General features: G+C 43.8%; 2 protein-coding genes across 4 annotated transcripts in view; one reads left to right on the forward strand and one right to left on the reverse strand.

The window, feature by feature from the left end:
- Positions 1-5,699, reverse strand: dhrs7cb (dehydrogenase/reductase (SDR family) member 7Cb). The gene is made up of 7 exons (XM_083787806.1): positions 5,549-5,699; positions 4,211-4,367; positions 3,930-4,042; positions 2,901-3,111; positions 2,652-2,744; positions 1,754-1,915; positions 1-1,413 (listed from the first exon to the last, which is right to left on the reverse strand). The coding sequence occupies exons 2-7, from the start codon at positions 4,362-4,364 to the stop codon at positions 1,190-1,192; spliced, it is 957 nt and encodes a 318-aa protein (XP_083643932.1). The 5' UTR covers positions 4,365-4,367; positions 5,549-5,699; the 3' UTR covers positions 1-1,189.
- A 909-nt stretch (positions 5,700-6,608) lies between these two features.
- LOC310874869 (myosin phosphatase Rho interacting protein) overlaps positions 6,609-18,954 on the forward strand; it is a 39,707-nt gene continuing 27,361 nt past the window's right edge. The window contains exons 1-3 of one of the 3 annotated variants that reach the window (XM_083787784.1): positions 6,609-7,608; positions 11,645-11,722; positions 12,216-12,281. In XM_083787784.1, coding sequence (XP_083643910.1) covers positions 7,486-7,608; positions 11,645-11,722; positions 12,216-12,281 — 267 coding nt within the window. In that variant the 5' untranslated portion in view covers positions 6,609-7,485. The remainder of the gene's footprint in view (positions 7,609-11,644; positions 11,723-12,215; positions 12,282-18,954) is intronic. The other 2 variants (XM_083787785.1, XM_083787786.1) reach the window with 2 other exon arrangements.

The raw sequence follows: 18,954 nt of genomic DNA on the forward strand, positions 1-18,954 counted from the left end.
CTTAAAATGCACACATATTTCAAAATTGGCACCATCATAAAATGCAAGCAAATGGCACAAAGTTAAATATACCTGAAATACACCAAGAAACAAAGAAGACCACACTAGTGCTAAGAATGACATGTTGCTGCCATCTACTGGAGAGTCCATAAATTGGATGGATTTAACAGATGAAATAGCTAGGCATAAAAATCCATCTTGGGCCAAATACACATTTCAACAAAACCATGCTTTGTGATTCTATGGACAAATTATAATGGACATATAATCTGTCATAATATGATTTATATTCAGCTAAAGTGATCTGATGTACTTATCTTTACCAATTTAATTCTCACACTATACAAATCATTTGTAATGGCCAAATAAAAAAACACAACAAATCTCCACTTCCAACTAACCATAAGCCTAAACTGTATAACTTAAACTCTTTATTTTTATATGCTCCACGGGAAAACAATTTAAGACAACATCCTTACATTTGTGTGAATATTCCAAACCGATGGATAATAATTGCAGAATTAAATTAACATTAACAAATTATAGTCTGTTATGCAGTGGAAAGGATGTCCGTAGCCCAATGCATGTCAAACTGAGGGTCCTTGAAATTAAAATGGTTGAGAATCACTGCTAGAACCATGAATGATACTCTTATGGGGGGTCCCTGGTCAATTTAGGGCTCCTCCTTATTATGAAAAGTTTTGAGAACTATACTGTCCTACTGCATCTATAGTGCAACAAACCATGTATAACCCAGATTCGGCAAAAACAAGGGACTAAATTATTTTCGCTCCTATGCCACCAAAATGTGGAACTCCCTACGAACAGTCATTAAGACATGTGAATCCCTTGACTCCTTCAAAACCGCTCTCAAAGGGCACCTACGGACGGCTGCAATTCTAAATTGGCCTACGTAAAATCTGAATCCCCACCCCCCCACCCCCCCTTTCCCCTCGTTTCTTTTCCCTTTTTGCTTCCTTTATGATGAATTCCTGTTCTGTTCTTTAACTATATAGAAGTGTCTATTTGTACGTCTCTAAATGTTTTGATGAATTGAACATGGTGGACCCTCTTGTAAACAAGTGTAATGCTTAATTGGGTCGTCCACTCACAGTTAACAGTCTTTGTATTGAGTTTGTGCTTGAAATGTACTGTAATTCTGCAAACTGTTAATAAATATTTCAATCAATCAATCAATCATCTGCTCAGCCAAAGCAGAGTCCTTCACTCCCGCGGCCACCACAGAGAACAGGAAGGAAGGGAAGAGTGTGCGGAGGTAGAGGGCCACCCTGGGGATGGGATGGGCCAGCAGAACCTCTCTCCTCTTCCTGTTCACGGTCCGCACAATCTCATTGGCCAGGACCGATGGGCCCACACCGTTGGTCAACTGGTTAGCAATAACGGTGGTAATGTCTGGAAGCAGGGAGAAAAATGGTTCAATTTAGCCAGAAAACAATATTCATATGTTGCATGTTGTGCATTCTGTATAACGATTTTGCTGTCATTATTATTACACGAGTCCGCGCTTTAAACAATACATTATTGTATGTGGGGGGATTTCTGTGGCACAATAAATTTGCTACTGATTGGTCCAGTGAACCTAATTTTGATGAGATTATCTCCAGATGGAGGCATAGACAGACTCTGCTAGAGATTCCTTGCAGATCCACACAGTAAAAAAAAGCGTGTTGTGTTTTTCACCTCAATGTCAGCTATATTTGGCAAGCAACATACATTTAGGCTTTATACTCACATGGTTTCAAGTTGTTTAGGTTGAGTACAGGTATGTCAGACGGAGGAATGGCACCAGTATTGATGAAGGTGTGACTTATGGTGCTGACGGTTATCCCATACTCCTCCACTTCTGCCCGCAAGCAGTCAAAGAAGGCTTGTGCTGCATGCTTGGAGGCCGCATCTAAAAAGACATACATAAACACACACACAGACACGCGCGTGAACACAAAAGAGCTTTGACTCACCCATAACGCAACTTCATTCCATACATTGCAAAGGAGACACCGAGCCTAATTGTTATCTGTCTCGCCACAGGAATTCTTTGTGCCTGTTGCGCCACACACAGAAAACTTGTAGTTCATGTTTGTAATTCTAACAGGCTGTATGGTCTCTTATGAGGCACAGTACAATAAATGGGGAGCAGAAAATACAGCAGTGTGGATATTTTCATATCTTTTTTTTATTTTATGCTTTATTCAGCATATAGGTAATATGGCATTTATAGAAAGAACATATAGAGACTGCACTCCCTTGAGTCCGTGGTCCTGCCTACAGTATACTGTATATGGGCATATCAGGTTTGTTTATGGTTATGTCTGACAGTCTGAGGCAGAGTGACGAGGTCTGCAAGACAGTCCTCCCGGTAGCCAATTTTAATATAAGGAAGATAGCCATCGGGGCGCCCGCTGGCCTAGTGGTCCAGGCGCATGCCACATATAGGCGCTAGCCTGACAGCGCGTCGCGTGTTCGAGTCCCGTTCATGGCGACCTTTGCTACATGTATCCCCCATCTCCCTCTCCCTCTTTCCTGTCATTCTTCACTTGTATATCAATAAAGGCAGAAAAGCCAAAAAGGAAGATAGACACCACAGAGTTGCTGTCTTAGCAAGTGATGAAAACTGCTTCATGAAAACTTACAGGAGCTTCTGAAAGGGACCGCCAGTCTACCCTGAATGCTGTTGACCAATACGATGTGTCCTGATCTTCTGGACAACATTGTCGGGAGCACACCTGTGACAAGATTCACACAATATTAACACAATCGTTAATCATTAAGCAATCATGATTGGCTGACAAAGACATCAATAATACAGGAATGCACACAGAACGCAATGTCTTGTCATGGTGTTTATGGCGATTCGGGCAAATTGTCTCTGGTGTGTCTACCTTTGGCCAGAGTGCTGGGGCCAAAATAGTTGATGTCCATGATGTTTCTGTCCAGTTCCAGAGAGACGCTCTGCACAGGGGCCTTCAGCTTCATGCTACTATTGCAGATCAACACGTCCACGCAGCCATAACACTCAACCACCTCATTCACCACCTCTGGCATGCTGTCCATGTCACTAAAGTCCAGGATCACAAGCTTGGGCTGGAATGTCTTGGGGAAATAGAAAACAAGGAAGGTATGTGTTATGGGTGCCACTTGAACCCTATATTTAGCCAACCTCTACGCTAAATATCTTCACCTAAAATAACAGATACAACAAGCTCACAAGGCATCACGAAATGATGCATGGTGAGCTTGTAGATTTGCTATTTTGCTAAATGCCAAAATTATGAATGCTGTGCTAACCAATTCAATGTGGGTTTTTTCCCCCCTATGTTGCATAATGACAGGTATAATATATCATATGTTTTCTCATTGGATAATATTAGTGTCTGTTTCAGTAACATCTGCTTTTATTTCCTATAGCCTATGCATGCATCTGCTCTGGCTTGTGTACAGGAAATGCCCAGTGGACAGTGGACACTGTCAGAAAGGATATCCTTCTATTGTGTATGACCAGAGGAGGAAGCGGTGGTCTGTGACGCGATAGATAGAGGAGAGCATTATGATAAAAGCAGTGACGGAATGTGCTATGCCTATGTCTTTTTCTAAGAACCATTGTGTCATCCATTGATCCCTCACTGACATAAGTGACATTCCAGTGAGTTTTTGGTTTATTCATCTGAAAAAAGCTTCACAATCAAGACTGTGAGTGTGATGTCATGAAGGTGTAACTATAGATCTTTGATAATCTAGTGTTGTATATTTCTTTGGATCAATGGCTGCCAATACGTATACTTTTTCTCATTCAGGGAGCTTGCAAAAGCATGGAAAACTTGTCTATATGAGGAATCACTTAGTTTTTGGTGCTTATTCAAACAAGGATGGACTTGCTGAAACTGTTTTCAATTTCGATTTGGTTGCCTCACCTGGCTCGGATCAGCATCTCTGGTCAATGAATCAAACAGAGACTCAAGCTTATCCCAGCTCATTCCACACAGGATCAGTCTGGCACCTCCCTTATGGAGGGTATGGGCACATGCTAAATAGGAATAAAACAATAAAAACAACAACTGAAATGACATCAGGGAGAGGTAATGAAAATAATAGTTGGCTCATCGTGTACAATAACCTTGTTATGCATTCTACAGCTGCATTGGAAACTATTTCTCAAAGTCAAATCATGAGAAAGTTATGAAGAGTTATTTACCAGTCCCAACCCCTGACACGGCGTCCGTGATCACCACCACTTTGTTCCGCACCAAGGACTTGGCCATGAACTGCATGACCTCATTGTATATGTAGTATATCCCTGCTGCCACCACTATCAGCAGGGGCAGCGCAAACACAGAGGAGAAACTCATGATCTGTTAGGGAGACAGAGGAATCCAATATATAAGCAATAAATACACAAAAGACCTATATTGACCTGCATTCTAGAACAGCAAAAAAGCCAGTCAAGGATCAGGTGTTGAGACAAGAACCAGAATCCAGTCGGAACTTGGAAGTGTGACTATTTTGAGGTGCGGCTTATCTGTTTGTGTAGATTGCTGTAATGCCAAAAATGCATCATCCATCCATCATCATCGCTGAAAACTCTGTAGAGCAATATCAGCACATGTGCTGTCAAATACAATTGTGTGCTCAAGAGATTATGAGCCACTATCCTGTGTTTCCACAGTGGCTGAGGAGTAAGCCACAGGCAACGAAACAATACCGTTCTCTCCTGTGTCCAACTCGAGACTATACACTCGACGGGTCCTATTCAGATAAGCACGGGTGACATCAGGGCAAAATGTAGGTCACGTTTCAACTCATGGAACATTCACGGTGTTCCGTAGAAGCAGACCAGATACTGTGCACTTCTCAATTGATAGATATTAGATATGTGTGCCAAAGGAGAAGTCTCACAGCCCGTGCTGCTAATGCCCTCCTAGACCTTTTAGTTCTGCATGTCGGTATTGATTGCATACCGACATGGCTATATTTATGGAGAAAAGTAAGGTGGATTTAGAATAATTTTAATTCACTTCTCACTTGTACGGTAGTGAGGTATATTTCTTGGTTACTTCAGTAGTAGGCCTATAATGGTACTAATAAACTAAAAATGTTTCTCCTAAATCATGTGGGTCCAACATGTGTCTGGTGGCCTTTATATTGCACTTACCATGTAAAGTGTGTCTTAAGAGAACGGCTAAATATATTCTGCCGCAGCAGAATCGCTTAGTTGCACTACATTAAGTCACCTCCGGGATATTGTCATTGGATACCCCAAGGGGGGCATGCCTTTCGGAAGGTTCACGTGCACAATAAAGAAAGGACCTTCCTTGTCTTGATTTAGTGGGGAAAACACATTAAAGAGGCCTACGGTCAGAAGAACCATACATATGTTGTATAATTAGTACCTACAAATACTGTAAATCCCCCTGGAGGTCCCAGAGGGCTAGTCGGTATAGGCCTACTGATGATGAGCAGCACACATGACACATCTAAAAGCAACACAGCACACAGACACACATGTAATCTCTGTTATTCTTGGGTCACTTACAGCATGGGCAGGGAACTAATCCTTCACCGGGGATGGCTGATGTTTTCCGGGTTTAGTTAGGTAACAGACAGAGTATTATCCCTTTTCCCTCTGTGTCTCTTGTCAGTTCACATAGCTCTCTAACACACTCTGTCTGCCTGGCCCACTACGGGCTAGTGGAACCTGATGCTTATAATAGCCCGTGCTAGTCAGCCATTAATACACGTTATGTGGTGTATAGTATTTAAGGCATGCCTCCTTGTTGCCAACATGAAGCAGAGATGGACAACAAATGGAGGCCCAACTCCCCCTGACTAGAAATAAGAGTTGCACAGTTGGTGTTGAAGGAATTTTAGTCAACGCCTTGTCTAAATATCAATCAGCAACTATATGTCCCCAAACTCAAACTCCTAAGGGTAGGCTCTATTGTCCCCCCTCGTTCCTCAAAGTTTTAGAAATGCTTAAATGCTCCTTATTCACCTAAACCAGCTTTTAAGTAAATACAACTGAGTCTGTGGATAGAAAGTCACATGGCATGGGTCACTGAAGAGGGAGAAAGAGAAAAAGACTATTAGCCTACTGCCAATTTCATCCATAGCTTTGAATTCTTAAATAAACTAAGCTTGAGAACTTGAGTTTTTCATTTTTCACCCGTCTACTCTCAGAAGAATTACTTATTTAAACTGTGCATTTCCCACAGTTTGTCGACTTTAAAGCATATAAACAGTATTTAATTACATAATTTTATTAACTCCATCTCGTGTCGCTCGCCCAAAAGAACAGATAAGGAGCTTGTGTAAATCAATCATTATTTTTCGGTGGGAGAGGGGCAATTGCGACACCGTCGTACTGCGGAGTATATATATATATATATATATATTCGATGCGCGACACCACCGTACGACATAATATTACGCTTCTCACTCCGGTGGGCGGCGACAGTTGAGCTAATACCGCGAGATCCCGTAAAATTCCAGCAGCAAATCTGCGACCTCCATCCACTGGGAGAGAAGAACTCAGTCAGCCCCGAGAAAAGGAAGAAAAATAAACCCACCGTGGTGCTGCTGTGTTAGTGCTAACCCAAACCAGCCAGGAATAATGGAACCCAACCCCAAATATCAACTTATTTGGCGTCAGTAGTGATTCCGGGGACGGGGCGGGGGGGGGGTTTCTTTCTCTGCAGACCGACCGTATGGGAAGCACGAGAGGGAGTCGGTAGGATTTGTTTTGGTTTTTTTGGGCTCCTTTTTAAACCCAAAAGAGGGTTTCATTATTAGCGAGCCTGCAAGCTAGCTCAACGAGCTAGCAGGAGGAGGAGAGGAGGAACGGTCGGTGGGTCAACTCCGCTCCGTGGAGGAGGAACGAGTCGACCCGGGGGATAGGATAGCAGCCTGCTAGCCGACTGACTGGAGTGGAGAGCTCCGTTCTTGCCTGGGCGGATTTTGTTTCCCCACTTTTGATGGAGTTCGAGGCGGACGCCTCCTCCTCGGCCCTGGTGTTTTTGTGGCTTGCGGCGCCCCGTTATTGATCTGTGGAAAGAAGCCGTGTTGGGCTAGTAGCAAAGCTAGCTCGTTACTACTACTAGCCACCTCTGCTCTGTCTGTCTGTCGCCACTGGGCTTTGTGGGTGCAGGAGGCCATGGACTGAAAGGCGTTCATCACCACCAGCAGGCTGGCTTAATAATAATAATGGACACGCATCATTTATTGGGGGAATAACACTAATAATTGGATATAACTCAAAGCAAAAGGGAGCGTTTGCTTTGAACTGTGATCGTGCAACGATTAAAAAACTTGGAGGAATGATGCATTGGATGGCTAAGCAGTTGTTCACCACATTTGGATAAAAACGAAACGCACAAGAACAACCCCGGGGATTGCACACACACAGCTCAAAGAGTTTTCTGAAGAAACTATTATCAGTTTGCTAAGGTTTGAGGTGGGAAGAAACAGCAGAGAATGTCTGCTGCAAAGGAAAATCCCTGTAGGAAGTTCCAGGCGAACATTTTTAACAAAAGTAAATGTCAGAACTGTTTCAAACCACGAGAGCTGCATCTCTTGACGGACCAAGATTTGAACCAGGTAGGCTTCAAGTTAGGCCTAATTGCAGTGTTGATTAGGTTTGTTTTGCAAAACACTTTGTATCTCTTAAAACCCGTCGTTAGTCACAACAAACGGGATTTCATTTCAGGATGCATGACTGATATGTCCCTGCCAGACGTCAGTCAAAAGTTTCAATTAGCTGACAAAGGTAACCTGATTACAGTGTTAACCAGCTTGTCAAGTTCACGAGAATGTAGTCGAGCTACAACGATCAGCACTCGTTTGTTGTTTGAATATATATAGAGTTATAGACCATGATTATCCATAAAGCACTTTGTAATTGTTACTTAGATGGTTAGATATCTGGGCTTTTGGATAGTGTTCTGGTCGGATCAGTTTTTATGTGCTTGTGCCAGTAATAAACAACAAGCCAAGATGCAGACGCTGATGGAAGAGTGCTTTATTGTTTTGGCCAAAACAAGCTGTCTATGTCATGCATTAATATGTCTCTGATTCTAAGCAACCCACTTTCTTTACCCATGTGACAGGCATGTTGTTGAATGGTAATTCCTGTAGCTTGGCTAACTGGCAATTTCAGCTTTGCACTGTTTCGCCTGCTGGGGTGTCACCATCAACTATGCGTTTTATCTGAAAATGAGTGCAGCAGCTATAAAGAGAGAGCGCCCTTCATCAAAACTTTGGAGATTGAGTTATACAGTACACAATCTTTCCCTTCAGTCTTTCTCGCCTGCGTTCACTCTCTCTCTCTCTCTCTCTCTCCCCCAGATCATTAGTTTAGTCTCTGTTGTATCCTGTAATTGATCCCAGGCGATGAGGTCCAGATGGGCCCTTGAACATGGCTTAAGAGCCAAACGGCAACGTCAGCATCCTCTCCTCTCCGTGTCTATACTTTGTGTGGATCTGCTAGTGTTTATTGCAGGTTAACCCTTCAGATCCAACACTCCTGATTCCAAGCAAGCATTTTAGGATTACATCACTTCCACTAATCCCCTGTGACCCACCCCTCACACTCTCTAAAAGCATTGATGATGACATCCATCCAAGGAACCAGAAAGGCTGTATAATACTGTGCTGTACATGTCTGCGTAACTGTCTGAGATCCAGTGGGCTCAGTTCTTTAGACTTCTTTACATTCAGAAAATGCCTTGTGTTCCAATCTTCCAACACTATAGTAGCATACAGTGCATTTGTATATAACGTAGTGGTTCTCAATGTGCGGTCCAGGGTTAAGGGAGGTCCATGACTCCATGAATAAAACTTTAGAGAACCACTGGTATAATCACTGGTTGTTATCAACAGTCCCTACCGGACAATACACATGATGTATTTGCTATAACCCCTGGCTTCCATTTATGCATGAGCAGTCAGTGTTAAAGTTCCCAGACATGTTGGACGTGTATAAAACAAGGTTTTTTATTTTTGAGAGGGAGAATGTGATCAGTGGATGGAAAGTGTTACAGGCTGACTAGGAAAACGCCAAGCCTCTCAGCCAGCGATAAACTCAATAAGCAAGTGAGAAGAAAGCTTCAGCACTGCAGTCGTGTAATGCTGTTAAAACACCATGAATGGCTCATTAGGCTAAGTGAATTTAAGAAAGTTATTTGGGACTCGAAGGGACCTGGAATTGCTAGTTTAAGCGCCCCCTTCCCCCTGCTTTTCTTTTCATTCGCCTCCCACTACTCGTTTGATAGAGCTGGCGCTATGAATGCAACATTGACATAGATAGCCCACATGGAAAAGTTATCCGAAGGGAAGGCTGCGAATATCAGAAAAACAGTATCCAATATAAACAATCTCTTTGTTTCACACTACTAGGACATAAGGTTGAACCGGGGGAGGGGATGCGGCTTGAGCACATTCCTGTATTTCAGCTTGTGTACTCTTTGAAGACCCAAAGGCACGAATTTGTTGAATCTGTTGCTATGGTTTGTCACATGAATGATTTGTCCATAGAGGGATTGAGATCATCTTCAGGCTTTGAGGTTCCTCCCCACGCGAGAGAGAGGAACGTAATCATGCTTTCATGGTGTAGGGGTGGTGGGAGGCAGGGCTATGATGGAGGATGCAGGCTGAAGTCTGTGTCTGCGAGGCAGGATGCGTGAGAAACCGAGGGAGTCTGGGATGGGGTAGTAGTTGAGAAACGGTGAGAGTAGGAGTGAGTTAAGCGAGAGGGGGGAAAAGGAGGAAGCGTTTCTAAGGGGAAGTGGATCCATCGGGGGAAACTGGAGCCGAGCTTCCCAGAGGTTTCTGCTCAACCTTGCACTCCGTGGGCTTGCAGGCACTGCAGGCAGTAGTTAACAGAATTTGAGACAAAGTCTTGGCCTTAAAGAGCCTTTAGAATTAACACATTCCAAATGTTCCAAGGCAGCTAAACCCTGCAGACTATTCCCAATGTTGGCATCATGGAATGGTTGGTGCCGCCAAGTAACTTTTATTCCAAATAGCCAATAGCTTTATATTGTTGACTGCCCAACACAGTGCCAGTGGGTGGAGGGATGCTAGTATTTAGAGGAGCACTGTTGTGGTAGTGGAATGACTTTCGCATGGCTCCCTCCCTTCTGGCGTGTCACACCCAGCTGTGTTTCTTTGTCACTCATATGCCTGACAAACGACACATGTGCGCCGCCGCCTGCTAGAAAAATCCTCAGTATTAATTTAACCACTTTAAACACGAAACTCCCTATTCTGGACATTTATTTCATAGGCAATAATTGTCAAAACAAGCTACAATACACCATGGCTGTCGGCTTATAGGTTTGCTGTTTTCATTTGCATACAACACCACCGTATGACACCGACAGCCAAGTGGACCCATGAAGATCCGCTGAGGGTTACTTAGCACTGAGGTGCACCTGCCTGCTGGTGCCAACATTTGGACAGGCTAAACGACGAGCACCCGGGGGTTGAGCACTGAGCAGGTGGGAGAATGAGGGCTGTTGATAGATTCTGCAGGAGACGTGTGTTAGGAAGAGGAGGTTGGAGGGCTCGTGGCATCACTGCAGGACCCCTACGCCCCGTGGCTGCTTCTCCCTGGCTCAACGGCCTGCCATCACCCCAGGTGTCTGACACAGCTGCTCTCTCCCCTTGTGCTTTTTCTCCCTCAAACTCTTTTCTTTCTTTTTATTTTGCCTGTTTCCAGACCATTGTGTGTGCAATCTGTGCATTAAAACATTTGAGATGGGCTAAAATGTAATTGTTTGTGTCAACTGTCAAACCTTGCCAAATTATTAGGTTTGATTTATGTGGGCCACGTCTCTCCTCTCCAAAAACTAAAGGGCCTCCATTTGTCTATCCCCATAGGTGCATCTATGCAAGTTCAAACAAGACAGATTTATAGCAGGCATGCGATGACATGGAGCCACAACAGGGCCAGTAATGGTGTAGCTGGGGCTAATAATCAGATGTTTCTGCTCTGCAGGTAGGGGGGGGCTCAAGGAAGAATGAGGGCTGCTTGTCAATGTTTTAACGCTCAACACATAAACAAAACACTTAACCTGGCATCCCTTATTTTGGGCATGTCATTATATAGGTCAATTAAAAAAAATAAAAAGGCAGATCTACGAGGAGCTATCTACGAGGCATTTTAAAAGGCCTTCCTCCTATTCCGCCCGTCCTATGTTTCCATGTCTTGAACTTATCCTCTATGAACCAGTGATCATGTATAGGGGATTGTATTTTTCTTTTGCTGAGTTTGTTTCTGACCGATAGCCACTCTGTCGGTGTCAGTCACACTTGGATGCCCCACTCTGGTCTCATCTGTTGTGAGGAAATGGGAAGGAGAGGCACTCAAGCGTGTCATCAAACAAGAGTTGATTAAACCAAGAGGCTCACTATACTGGCTGTTGTGTGGTTGCAAAAATGCCTCGTGAGAGAAGAGGACAGGCAACATCTGGGCCCCAAAAGGCTGCACACACTCCCTCACACACTCTCACCATCTCTCTCTCTCATCCCATCCCCCCTCTGGTTACACTCTCTTCCAGTTTTAATGATTGCCTAAATTGCCCTTCCCCCCCCCCCCCCCCCCCCCCCCCCCTCTCTCTTTTTTTTTTTACAGGCTAAACCTATTTATGGCGGATGGCTGTGCTTGGCCCCCGAGGGAACTGACTTTGACAATCCTATGCAGAGATCCCGGGTAAGCATGTATTTGTAGTGGATGATGTGCAGGGGGATGGGCATATGCATATGCTCATTTCTTTCCTGTACTCTACACTGAGATAGACTAGTGAGTGGTATGTTACACAAGCTCCATTTCCTGCTGTGAAAAAATGTATGGCTGAACTCTCAGCCTTTAACTGATTCTGGTCCATATCATATGGGAGATATAGGCTAATGGTCATTGACACGAAGTAATCTGTGTCCTTATCTTATCTGCCTTTTTTTATTTAGGGTGCCATATCTTGGCTTTTGTGAGTCATTAACCACATTAACCCCAATGTCCCTATTCTGGGGCAGAGACATTTGGTAAAAAAAAAAAGATTTGGTGTGGAGCGAGAAACGAAAGGATAGACCCCTTTGGGACTCGGTCAACAAATTATGAGGTTTAAGTCGCTACTGCCTACTGAGCTTCTTTTTCGCTGCTTCATTTACAAGCTTCTCCAGAATAACCGACTTCTCAATTTTGACAGAAATGGCAGCGGAGATTCTTTGTGCTGTACGAACATGGCTGCCTGCGCTTCGCCCTGGACGAATCGGTAAGCACGGCATCCGCGTCACTCAAATCGCAGTCTTCATTTTTGTTGTGGGGGAGCCAGGTCGTAAGCTTTAATTAAGACAGCTTATCAGTCTCACCTGGGCATAGCTGATGACCCTTACTGTGCTCTTATCTCAGCGGGGGGGGGAGGGGGGGGGGGGGGGATGCAAAGGCTGTGCCGCCAGTGATGCTGAAAATGTACCCTCTCTGGAAACTTTTATCACAGGAAAACAACACATCGCAGTAGTTCATAGAGAGGTAAATGGTGCAATGGAGAGATAAGCATGAAGGAGAGCGAATGGTCCAGCAAATAAGAGGGAGGCCGCAGAGCCGTAAAGTCTCTTTATTGACCATATTCACATGGCCGGAGTATGACACGGAGCAAAATGGATACTATGTACTGTATATATATATATGGTCTGTGGTGCCCACGCTAAGTCCATGTTTGTGCTGGCGTTGTCGCTGGGGAATGTGACACGGGTGACCAAACCCACACCGGCTGATCAGGCTGGAGATTAGAATGCTTGTGTATAAACATTGGGGCCCACACCATGTTACCATGTGCAGCCTGTCGTATTAGCTCGCCAAAGACGTACAGAAGCATGGTTTTTAAATTTCCTGAAAGAATCATGTGAGTGGGAGGCGGTGAGGTCAATGTAGGGGAATTTGACTTCAAGGGGCATATTATTTATGGCCATATAGGTTACCAGTAAATATTACATGAGCTCATCTCAAAAGTGTGTGTGTGTGTGTGTGTGTGTGTGTGTGTGTGTGTGTGTGTGTGTGTGTGTGTGTGTGTGTGTGTGTGTGTGTGTGTGTGTGTGTGTGTGTGTGTGTGTGTGTGTGTGTGTGTGTGTGTGTGTGTGTGTGTGTGTGTGTGTGTGTGTGTGTGTGTGTGAAGAAGATTTAGTAGTTTGAATTAGGGATGCACCGATCCGATACTCGTATCGGAGATCGGCGCCGATCCAGGCTAAAATTCTAGATCGGGTATCGGATTGGTGGCCGATCCATTATCCGATCCTATAATTATGTGTAATTACAGTATGAAAACAACTCTACCTCCTCTGTGACACAGCAGTGTAGTATTGACAGTATAACATGTGGAATGCAGCCAGGCTAGCCTGCGCACACATTAACCTGGTCTAATTGTTGCACAGTTATTTAATAAATAATTCAGTGCATTTATATCTGTGTTTGTTACATTTTGTTTTACAAAGTTGGGAAAGTAATGTTTAAGTCAAGCCTTGATGTTGCCTTACACAAAATAATGATTCCAGATTCCACACAGTGAGGCATACAGCTTAATAGGTTATTACGTTTCTTTGTGGGGGGTATCGGATCGGTACTCTGTATCGGCAGATACTGGACCCCCATGTATCGAAATCGGTATCGAATGCCAAAAAGCCGGATCGGTGCATCCCTAGTTTGAATCCACTCTTGCTGAATGATATTGTTGTCATTGATCTGCCACCTAATGACAAAAGTGTATGTGCATTTCCACGTGTGCGTGCGTGCCTGCCTGCCTGCCTGCGCGTTTTCCACTGTGTAAATGTGTTTCCAGTGACACCCGTGCTGGTGTGTAACTGTGTTTTCCTCTCATTGTAATGGTTATTCCAAAACTGTCGGGCTCATTGTCCCCCCAGCCTTTTCATCTGCTCTGAGAGAGCACTCCGGAAAAGGCAAGGGAAACTGGGTCAGGAAAATGGCCACTCTGTAGCGCAGGACCCTCGGGATAGGGCGCTCTCCCAAATTTGAACCTCTCTATTGCGGATTTATCATTTCTCTCGTCAAGGTCCTCATTGTTTAACCAAATGGTTTGTCCAGGCCCGAGCTGTAATACGTTTTAGTTTTTTGGCTGAGGGAATGAATACCGTTGTGTAATGCGGACATCACTCCCCCCATTCCCTCAGATACACTACAGAGATTTAATGTAGTGACACCCAGTCCACATGCTCTTGTCTGTATCTTGCAGTCTTTTTCCTTTTTTGATCACGTCATGCCATATAACCTCCCACCTATTGCAATTCCTCCTCCAAGAGCCTATGCCATTCAAAGCCTGTCATGCTAAGGACCATTTTGAGTTCAAAGTGGGTGATTCTTTAAATAATTAAATCATGTTGTCCCCAAGGTTCTCTTGAATTTGCTTGTTGACATGGTTATTAACCCATTTTGGGCGGGAACCCCTTTTGGTGGTTACATACATTATGTTATGGCGCGGTATGAACTTGTAGGTCTGTTGTTTTTGAAAAATCGTTCAAATGTGCCTCAAATCTTTCAGAAAATTGTCATGATTTAGAAAATCTTTTTTTTTTTAATTTCGATGTCAAGCCTAAATGAGTTAAGGACCGGTGCGCAGATAGTTGCAAGTTTGAAATCCTAGTTGTTCCTACTAGATTTTGTAACTAAGGAAGGAATGCCGTAGAAGAAAGCTATCGCACACGTAGAGATAAGGCGTATGAACAGGTGCGTAGGCCAGTGGACATCAACAAGAAGAAGAAAGGCATACGCGCAGTCGCGCACACTGAGTATCTGCTCAGTACAAGCGTGTTACATTTATTAAAGCTTGGCCTTAATAAATGTAACACTCTAGTACCGAGCAGATAATCAGTGTGTAACTAAGGAATGCCAAAATGCAGTGCTGAACGTCTAAATTAAAAGTATTCTTTCAGTAGGCAGAATGAATGGCGACCAAGCTGGCTTTAATACCAATGATCATATCGACTCTTTCACGCTTCCCTCTCAGACACAATGTGGTCGACCAAGCCAGCCACATGGAAATGTTGGATGATGTTACTGATGATTGACCTCAGTCAGCAAAATTACTTACTTGTAATTTACTTATTACTTGGTCAATTCATTTACTCTTGTGAAAGACAACCTTGTTCTTCACGGGACAAGACAAGGTTTTACTTTTATATTCTACTGTTAGACAGATATTAGGTTCTTAGCTTTCTATGTATTCGATGTATTACCATGTTTTTCTTACTGTAATTCTCTCTGGATTAAGTGTCTGCTAAATACCTAAATTGTAAGGTTGTCCTTTGTGTGTTTTCATTCCAGTTATTATTAGCTGATTTCTTTGTATTTTGTCAAACTCTACTGGAATGCTTTGGCATCATCCCGTGATTTTCTTATTTCACTGTCTGCGTAACAGACCCAATATGGTCTAAAGACAAAGCATGAAGTGATTCTTAGTCATTCCTCTGCTGAGAAGGTCAGAGTTAGGCACAAATTATGTTGACCACAGAGCTCGAGTAAGCGCAGCAGAACCGAATAGGATAAGCGGTTAGCCATTTATTGTTCGATGCTGTTGTGATGGAAAAGCAAGACAGTGTGTCTTGAGTCTTGTCGGAAGGAGTGGCCTATTCTCACACGGTGATGGTCTGTCAAAGAATAAGGACCACAGACTGATGGCACTCTGCTATTTTGGGGCGACCAGCAGACATCATAGTCTCTACGTGAAGAGGTAGCCTCTTAAAGCTGAACTATTCTAGCCACGAGGAGAGCCGAGGGATGTTCTCTTCTGCAGCGTTCCTCTCACATGCCCATATTTGGTGAATTACAGCAGACTCTTCGTTCCAGGACTACAGTGAGAGGAAAGGGAGCATGCTAGCCCCCCAAAACCACAGAGAAACGTCACATACGCCCCAGACCCAGACATTCCACACACACACACGGCTCGCCGCGGCAAGCGCCCAGGTCTGTTGCTGCCGGGGATGGGGGTGGTAACGCATCTAATAATTAGGGGACTTTGAGAATATTTTACAACGTGCTTTCAACCAGATAATTAGACGGACTGGGTCAGAACATTGCAAGTAGAGCCAAACCGATATATTGGTTTGGCCGTCATTTGCCTTTTTGACATCTGTATTGGCAATTTGGCAATTATGCAGCTTATATTTCTCCTTGTTACCATTATGAAATTTGCAGATCTATACACTCACAATTCATTGAGAGCTTTAGATTGTCTGTCTTTGAAATAGTTTGAATATGTATTTAGTGGTTTTAATAAAATAAAGTTCAGTTTGTCACCTTTTCATTGCATAATGAAATAGTATAGTTAAATGTTCCTTTTATATACTGATATTGTTATATATTGATGCTTAATTTAAAATGTTGTTTGGGTCAGTTATTTGAAAAGGTTACCCTCCCCCCATGTTTTATTTACTTCTACGTTAACTTTTCACAAATATAAGCTTACATTTTTCGATGTGTTTCCAAATGGATCTCAACGTATTGGTCAAAACATTGTTAATCGTGGTCTAGGGCTCTCCAAAATGGGTATGTTTGGCATGGGACCACCACAATCTGGCCTCAAGGCTGGCTCTAATTGCAAGGCATGGCGTCAAACGGAGAGAAAGGTGGTGAAAGTGAGATTTGAGTCTTGGGGGCAGGCTGGAAACGAAGCGAGACCACCCTGCAAGTGTCGAGGTTGAAGGGTCGGTGACCATGAGAACACAGGGGAAGTGTGTGTGTGTGTCACATATCTGCCTCTGTTATACCCTTTGACTGTAAAACAGTACATGGTCATTTAGCCAGTCACATCACATAATCAACTAATCTACTGCTTCTCTGTCCTCTGCCAGGTGTTGGTCTTTGTATCCACGACGCTGTTTTATGGCCTGGAAAGTATTTCTACCGTAGCAGCTCTATAGCAGTAAGGGGGGAGGGGGGGACGGGACGTAGGAGAAGCTAGCCCTTTCTGACCTGAGATCAGATTCTAAAAATGTCTGTTTGAAAATGACAGTTTTCTGAAAAAGCAATGTTTCTATGTCAGTCGTTCTTCGATTTTTCTCGTAGCGGGCTATGAGCTTGTAGATCTGCTATTTTTCACTAGCTAAAGCATAACATAATTCTAACACCAACAGGGGTTCCCGCCTAAAATGGGCTATAGACTGGCAGTTCCTGTCTGTCGAGGGTTGGAAGAAGAGTGTTGTTGGAGGGCACTGCGTGTCGAGGCACATGTGCCATATAAAACAGCAGCCTCCGGTCCATAGTCTTAACGCGGCGGCCTTTCGACGGGACTTGCCACTGGCTTGGCCCATTAAAAAAAAAGCCTCCTGAAGGATTTATCATTTATAGAGTGGGTGTACTCCACTTAATTCTAAAGCTGGCTCAGTGGGCTTTTTCAGTTATTTTTTTTTATAATCTTTTATTTTATTTTGGAGGGGGGTGGGGGGGGGGAGGCTTCACAAGTTTACTATTGGGTTTGGGCTGCAATAAAAAATAGCCCAGATTTTAAACATTGGATAATTGCTTGCAGTAGCCGAGTTAAGGTGCCACCATATTCAATGGGTCATTCTTACTTTTTTCTACAGTACACTACACAATGATTTGACTTCATTGAGTAGCGTGCTTGTATTGTTCCTGCGCAGTTCAAACTCCCGTCATGTTTTATAGCCTTTTCTTGTGTCGTGCTCCCATAGAAGCAACTCTCCAAACTGAACTCTCAAGAGTCTGAGAGCAAGCCGTTGGTTTTAATAATATCCCGCCATGGGCCTAAAAAAATAGTTGGCCACACCATGGCAGACAGACACAATCGGAGGATATGGTATTGAATCGGTTGTGTAGAAGAAATCAAACAGACTATAATTCATCTGCCTTTGAATGGCAGCGTCTTGGCCGATACATCTCCTTTGTTTTGCTGCCAGTAGCGGCTAACTGTTTCTAAGCAACAGCAGTTGCTGTCTATGCACAGACAGGACCAGGATCAGGCTAGCCGGTACTGACCACAGATCAGATTTGGGGATCACCGTCCTGGATCTGAGTGTTGTTTGGTTTGGCCATCACTGCCAAGTAGATGTGAGGCTAATGTTGAACTATTTCACTGCAACTAGCTTCCAAAATGCTTACATTGCTTAGTGATATTGGCACACTTTTACCAATTGTCGACATTTTGCAGATTGAATCAGCACTAAAAACACATGTAAGTTTATGGAATCGTGCGTTTTTGTCCGTTATCACTCAAAATCCCCATTCATGGGGAAAGCCCCCATAACCTGTTTTCTAACATTCCATATGCTGATCCTTCCCCATCCATCCTTCCTCTTCGATGTCTCCCTTTTGACTGATACCTGTCCATTCAAACTCTAGACGGGCCTGCCCAAAAGCTATTTGTGCAGCCGGCGAAAACTAGAGTTCTCAACGAGGGCCCTCATCAAACCCTGTACACTCAAGACACTTCCCCCGCTGCCACCCTTAGATCTCCATATATGGAGCTGACCTGTTCTGACATTCCATATGTTGATCTGACCTCAATTTTGAAATCTCTATGGACTCTGGACTGGAGTACTATGAATGTCACTATTACATTGATGTAGCTTAAGTTCTCTCCCATGCCCTCTGCATCGCTAAATGGCCTAGAATTCCCTCTTGGTTTTTTTTGCAGAGGGAGTCCTTCTGCAGCCTCTTAAGTTCTAAGTGTGACCCACTGTAATTGCCATATTTGGCAGCCCCCTGGGTTTACTGGCAGATCTTAATAAAGCTGGATCTGTATTCAATGGCCTTAAAAGGAGTCTGGGAGAGCAACGGCACCTGTTTTACATCTGTAGCAGGCAGAGCAGTGCCTGATAACGCTGCAGGATTCAGACCAGACGCAAAAGAAAGTACAAGGGGTCCGAGAGCAAGTATAGGGGGAATTCTGCTGGCCCATATTGACCAGACAATACGTTCAT

The sequence above is a fragment of the Protomyctophum parallelum genome (assembly GCF_964188405.1).
Source record: "Protomyctophum parallelum genome assembly, chromosome: 17".
Taxonomy (NCBI): Eukaryota; Metazoa; Chordata; class Actinopteri; order Myctophiformes; family Myctophidae; genus Protomyctophum; species Protomyctophum parallelum.

What these genes read in the sequence shown, in the direction of transcription:
- dhrs7cb (XM_083787806.1), bottom strand. Translation starts at nt 4,364, where the DNA reads ATGAGTTTCTCCTCTGTGTTTGCGCTGCCCCTGCTGATAGTGGTGGCA. An exon ending in CCCCAGCACTCTGGCCAAAG is followed by an intron (nt 2,745 to 2,900) that starts GTAGACACACCA and finishes ATCTTGTCACAG; the next exon opens with GTGTGCTCCCGACAATGTTG. An exon ending in GGTCCCTTTCAGAAGCTCCT is followed by an intron (nt 1,916 to 2,651) that starts GTAAGTTTTCAT and finishes ATGTCTTTTTAG; the next exon opens with ATGCGGCCTCCAAGCATGCA.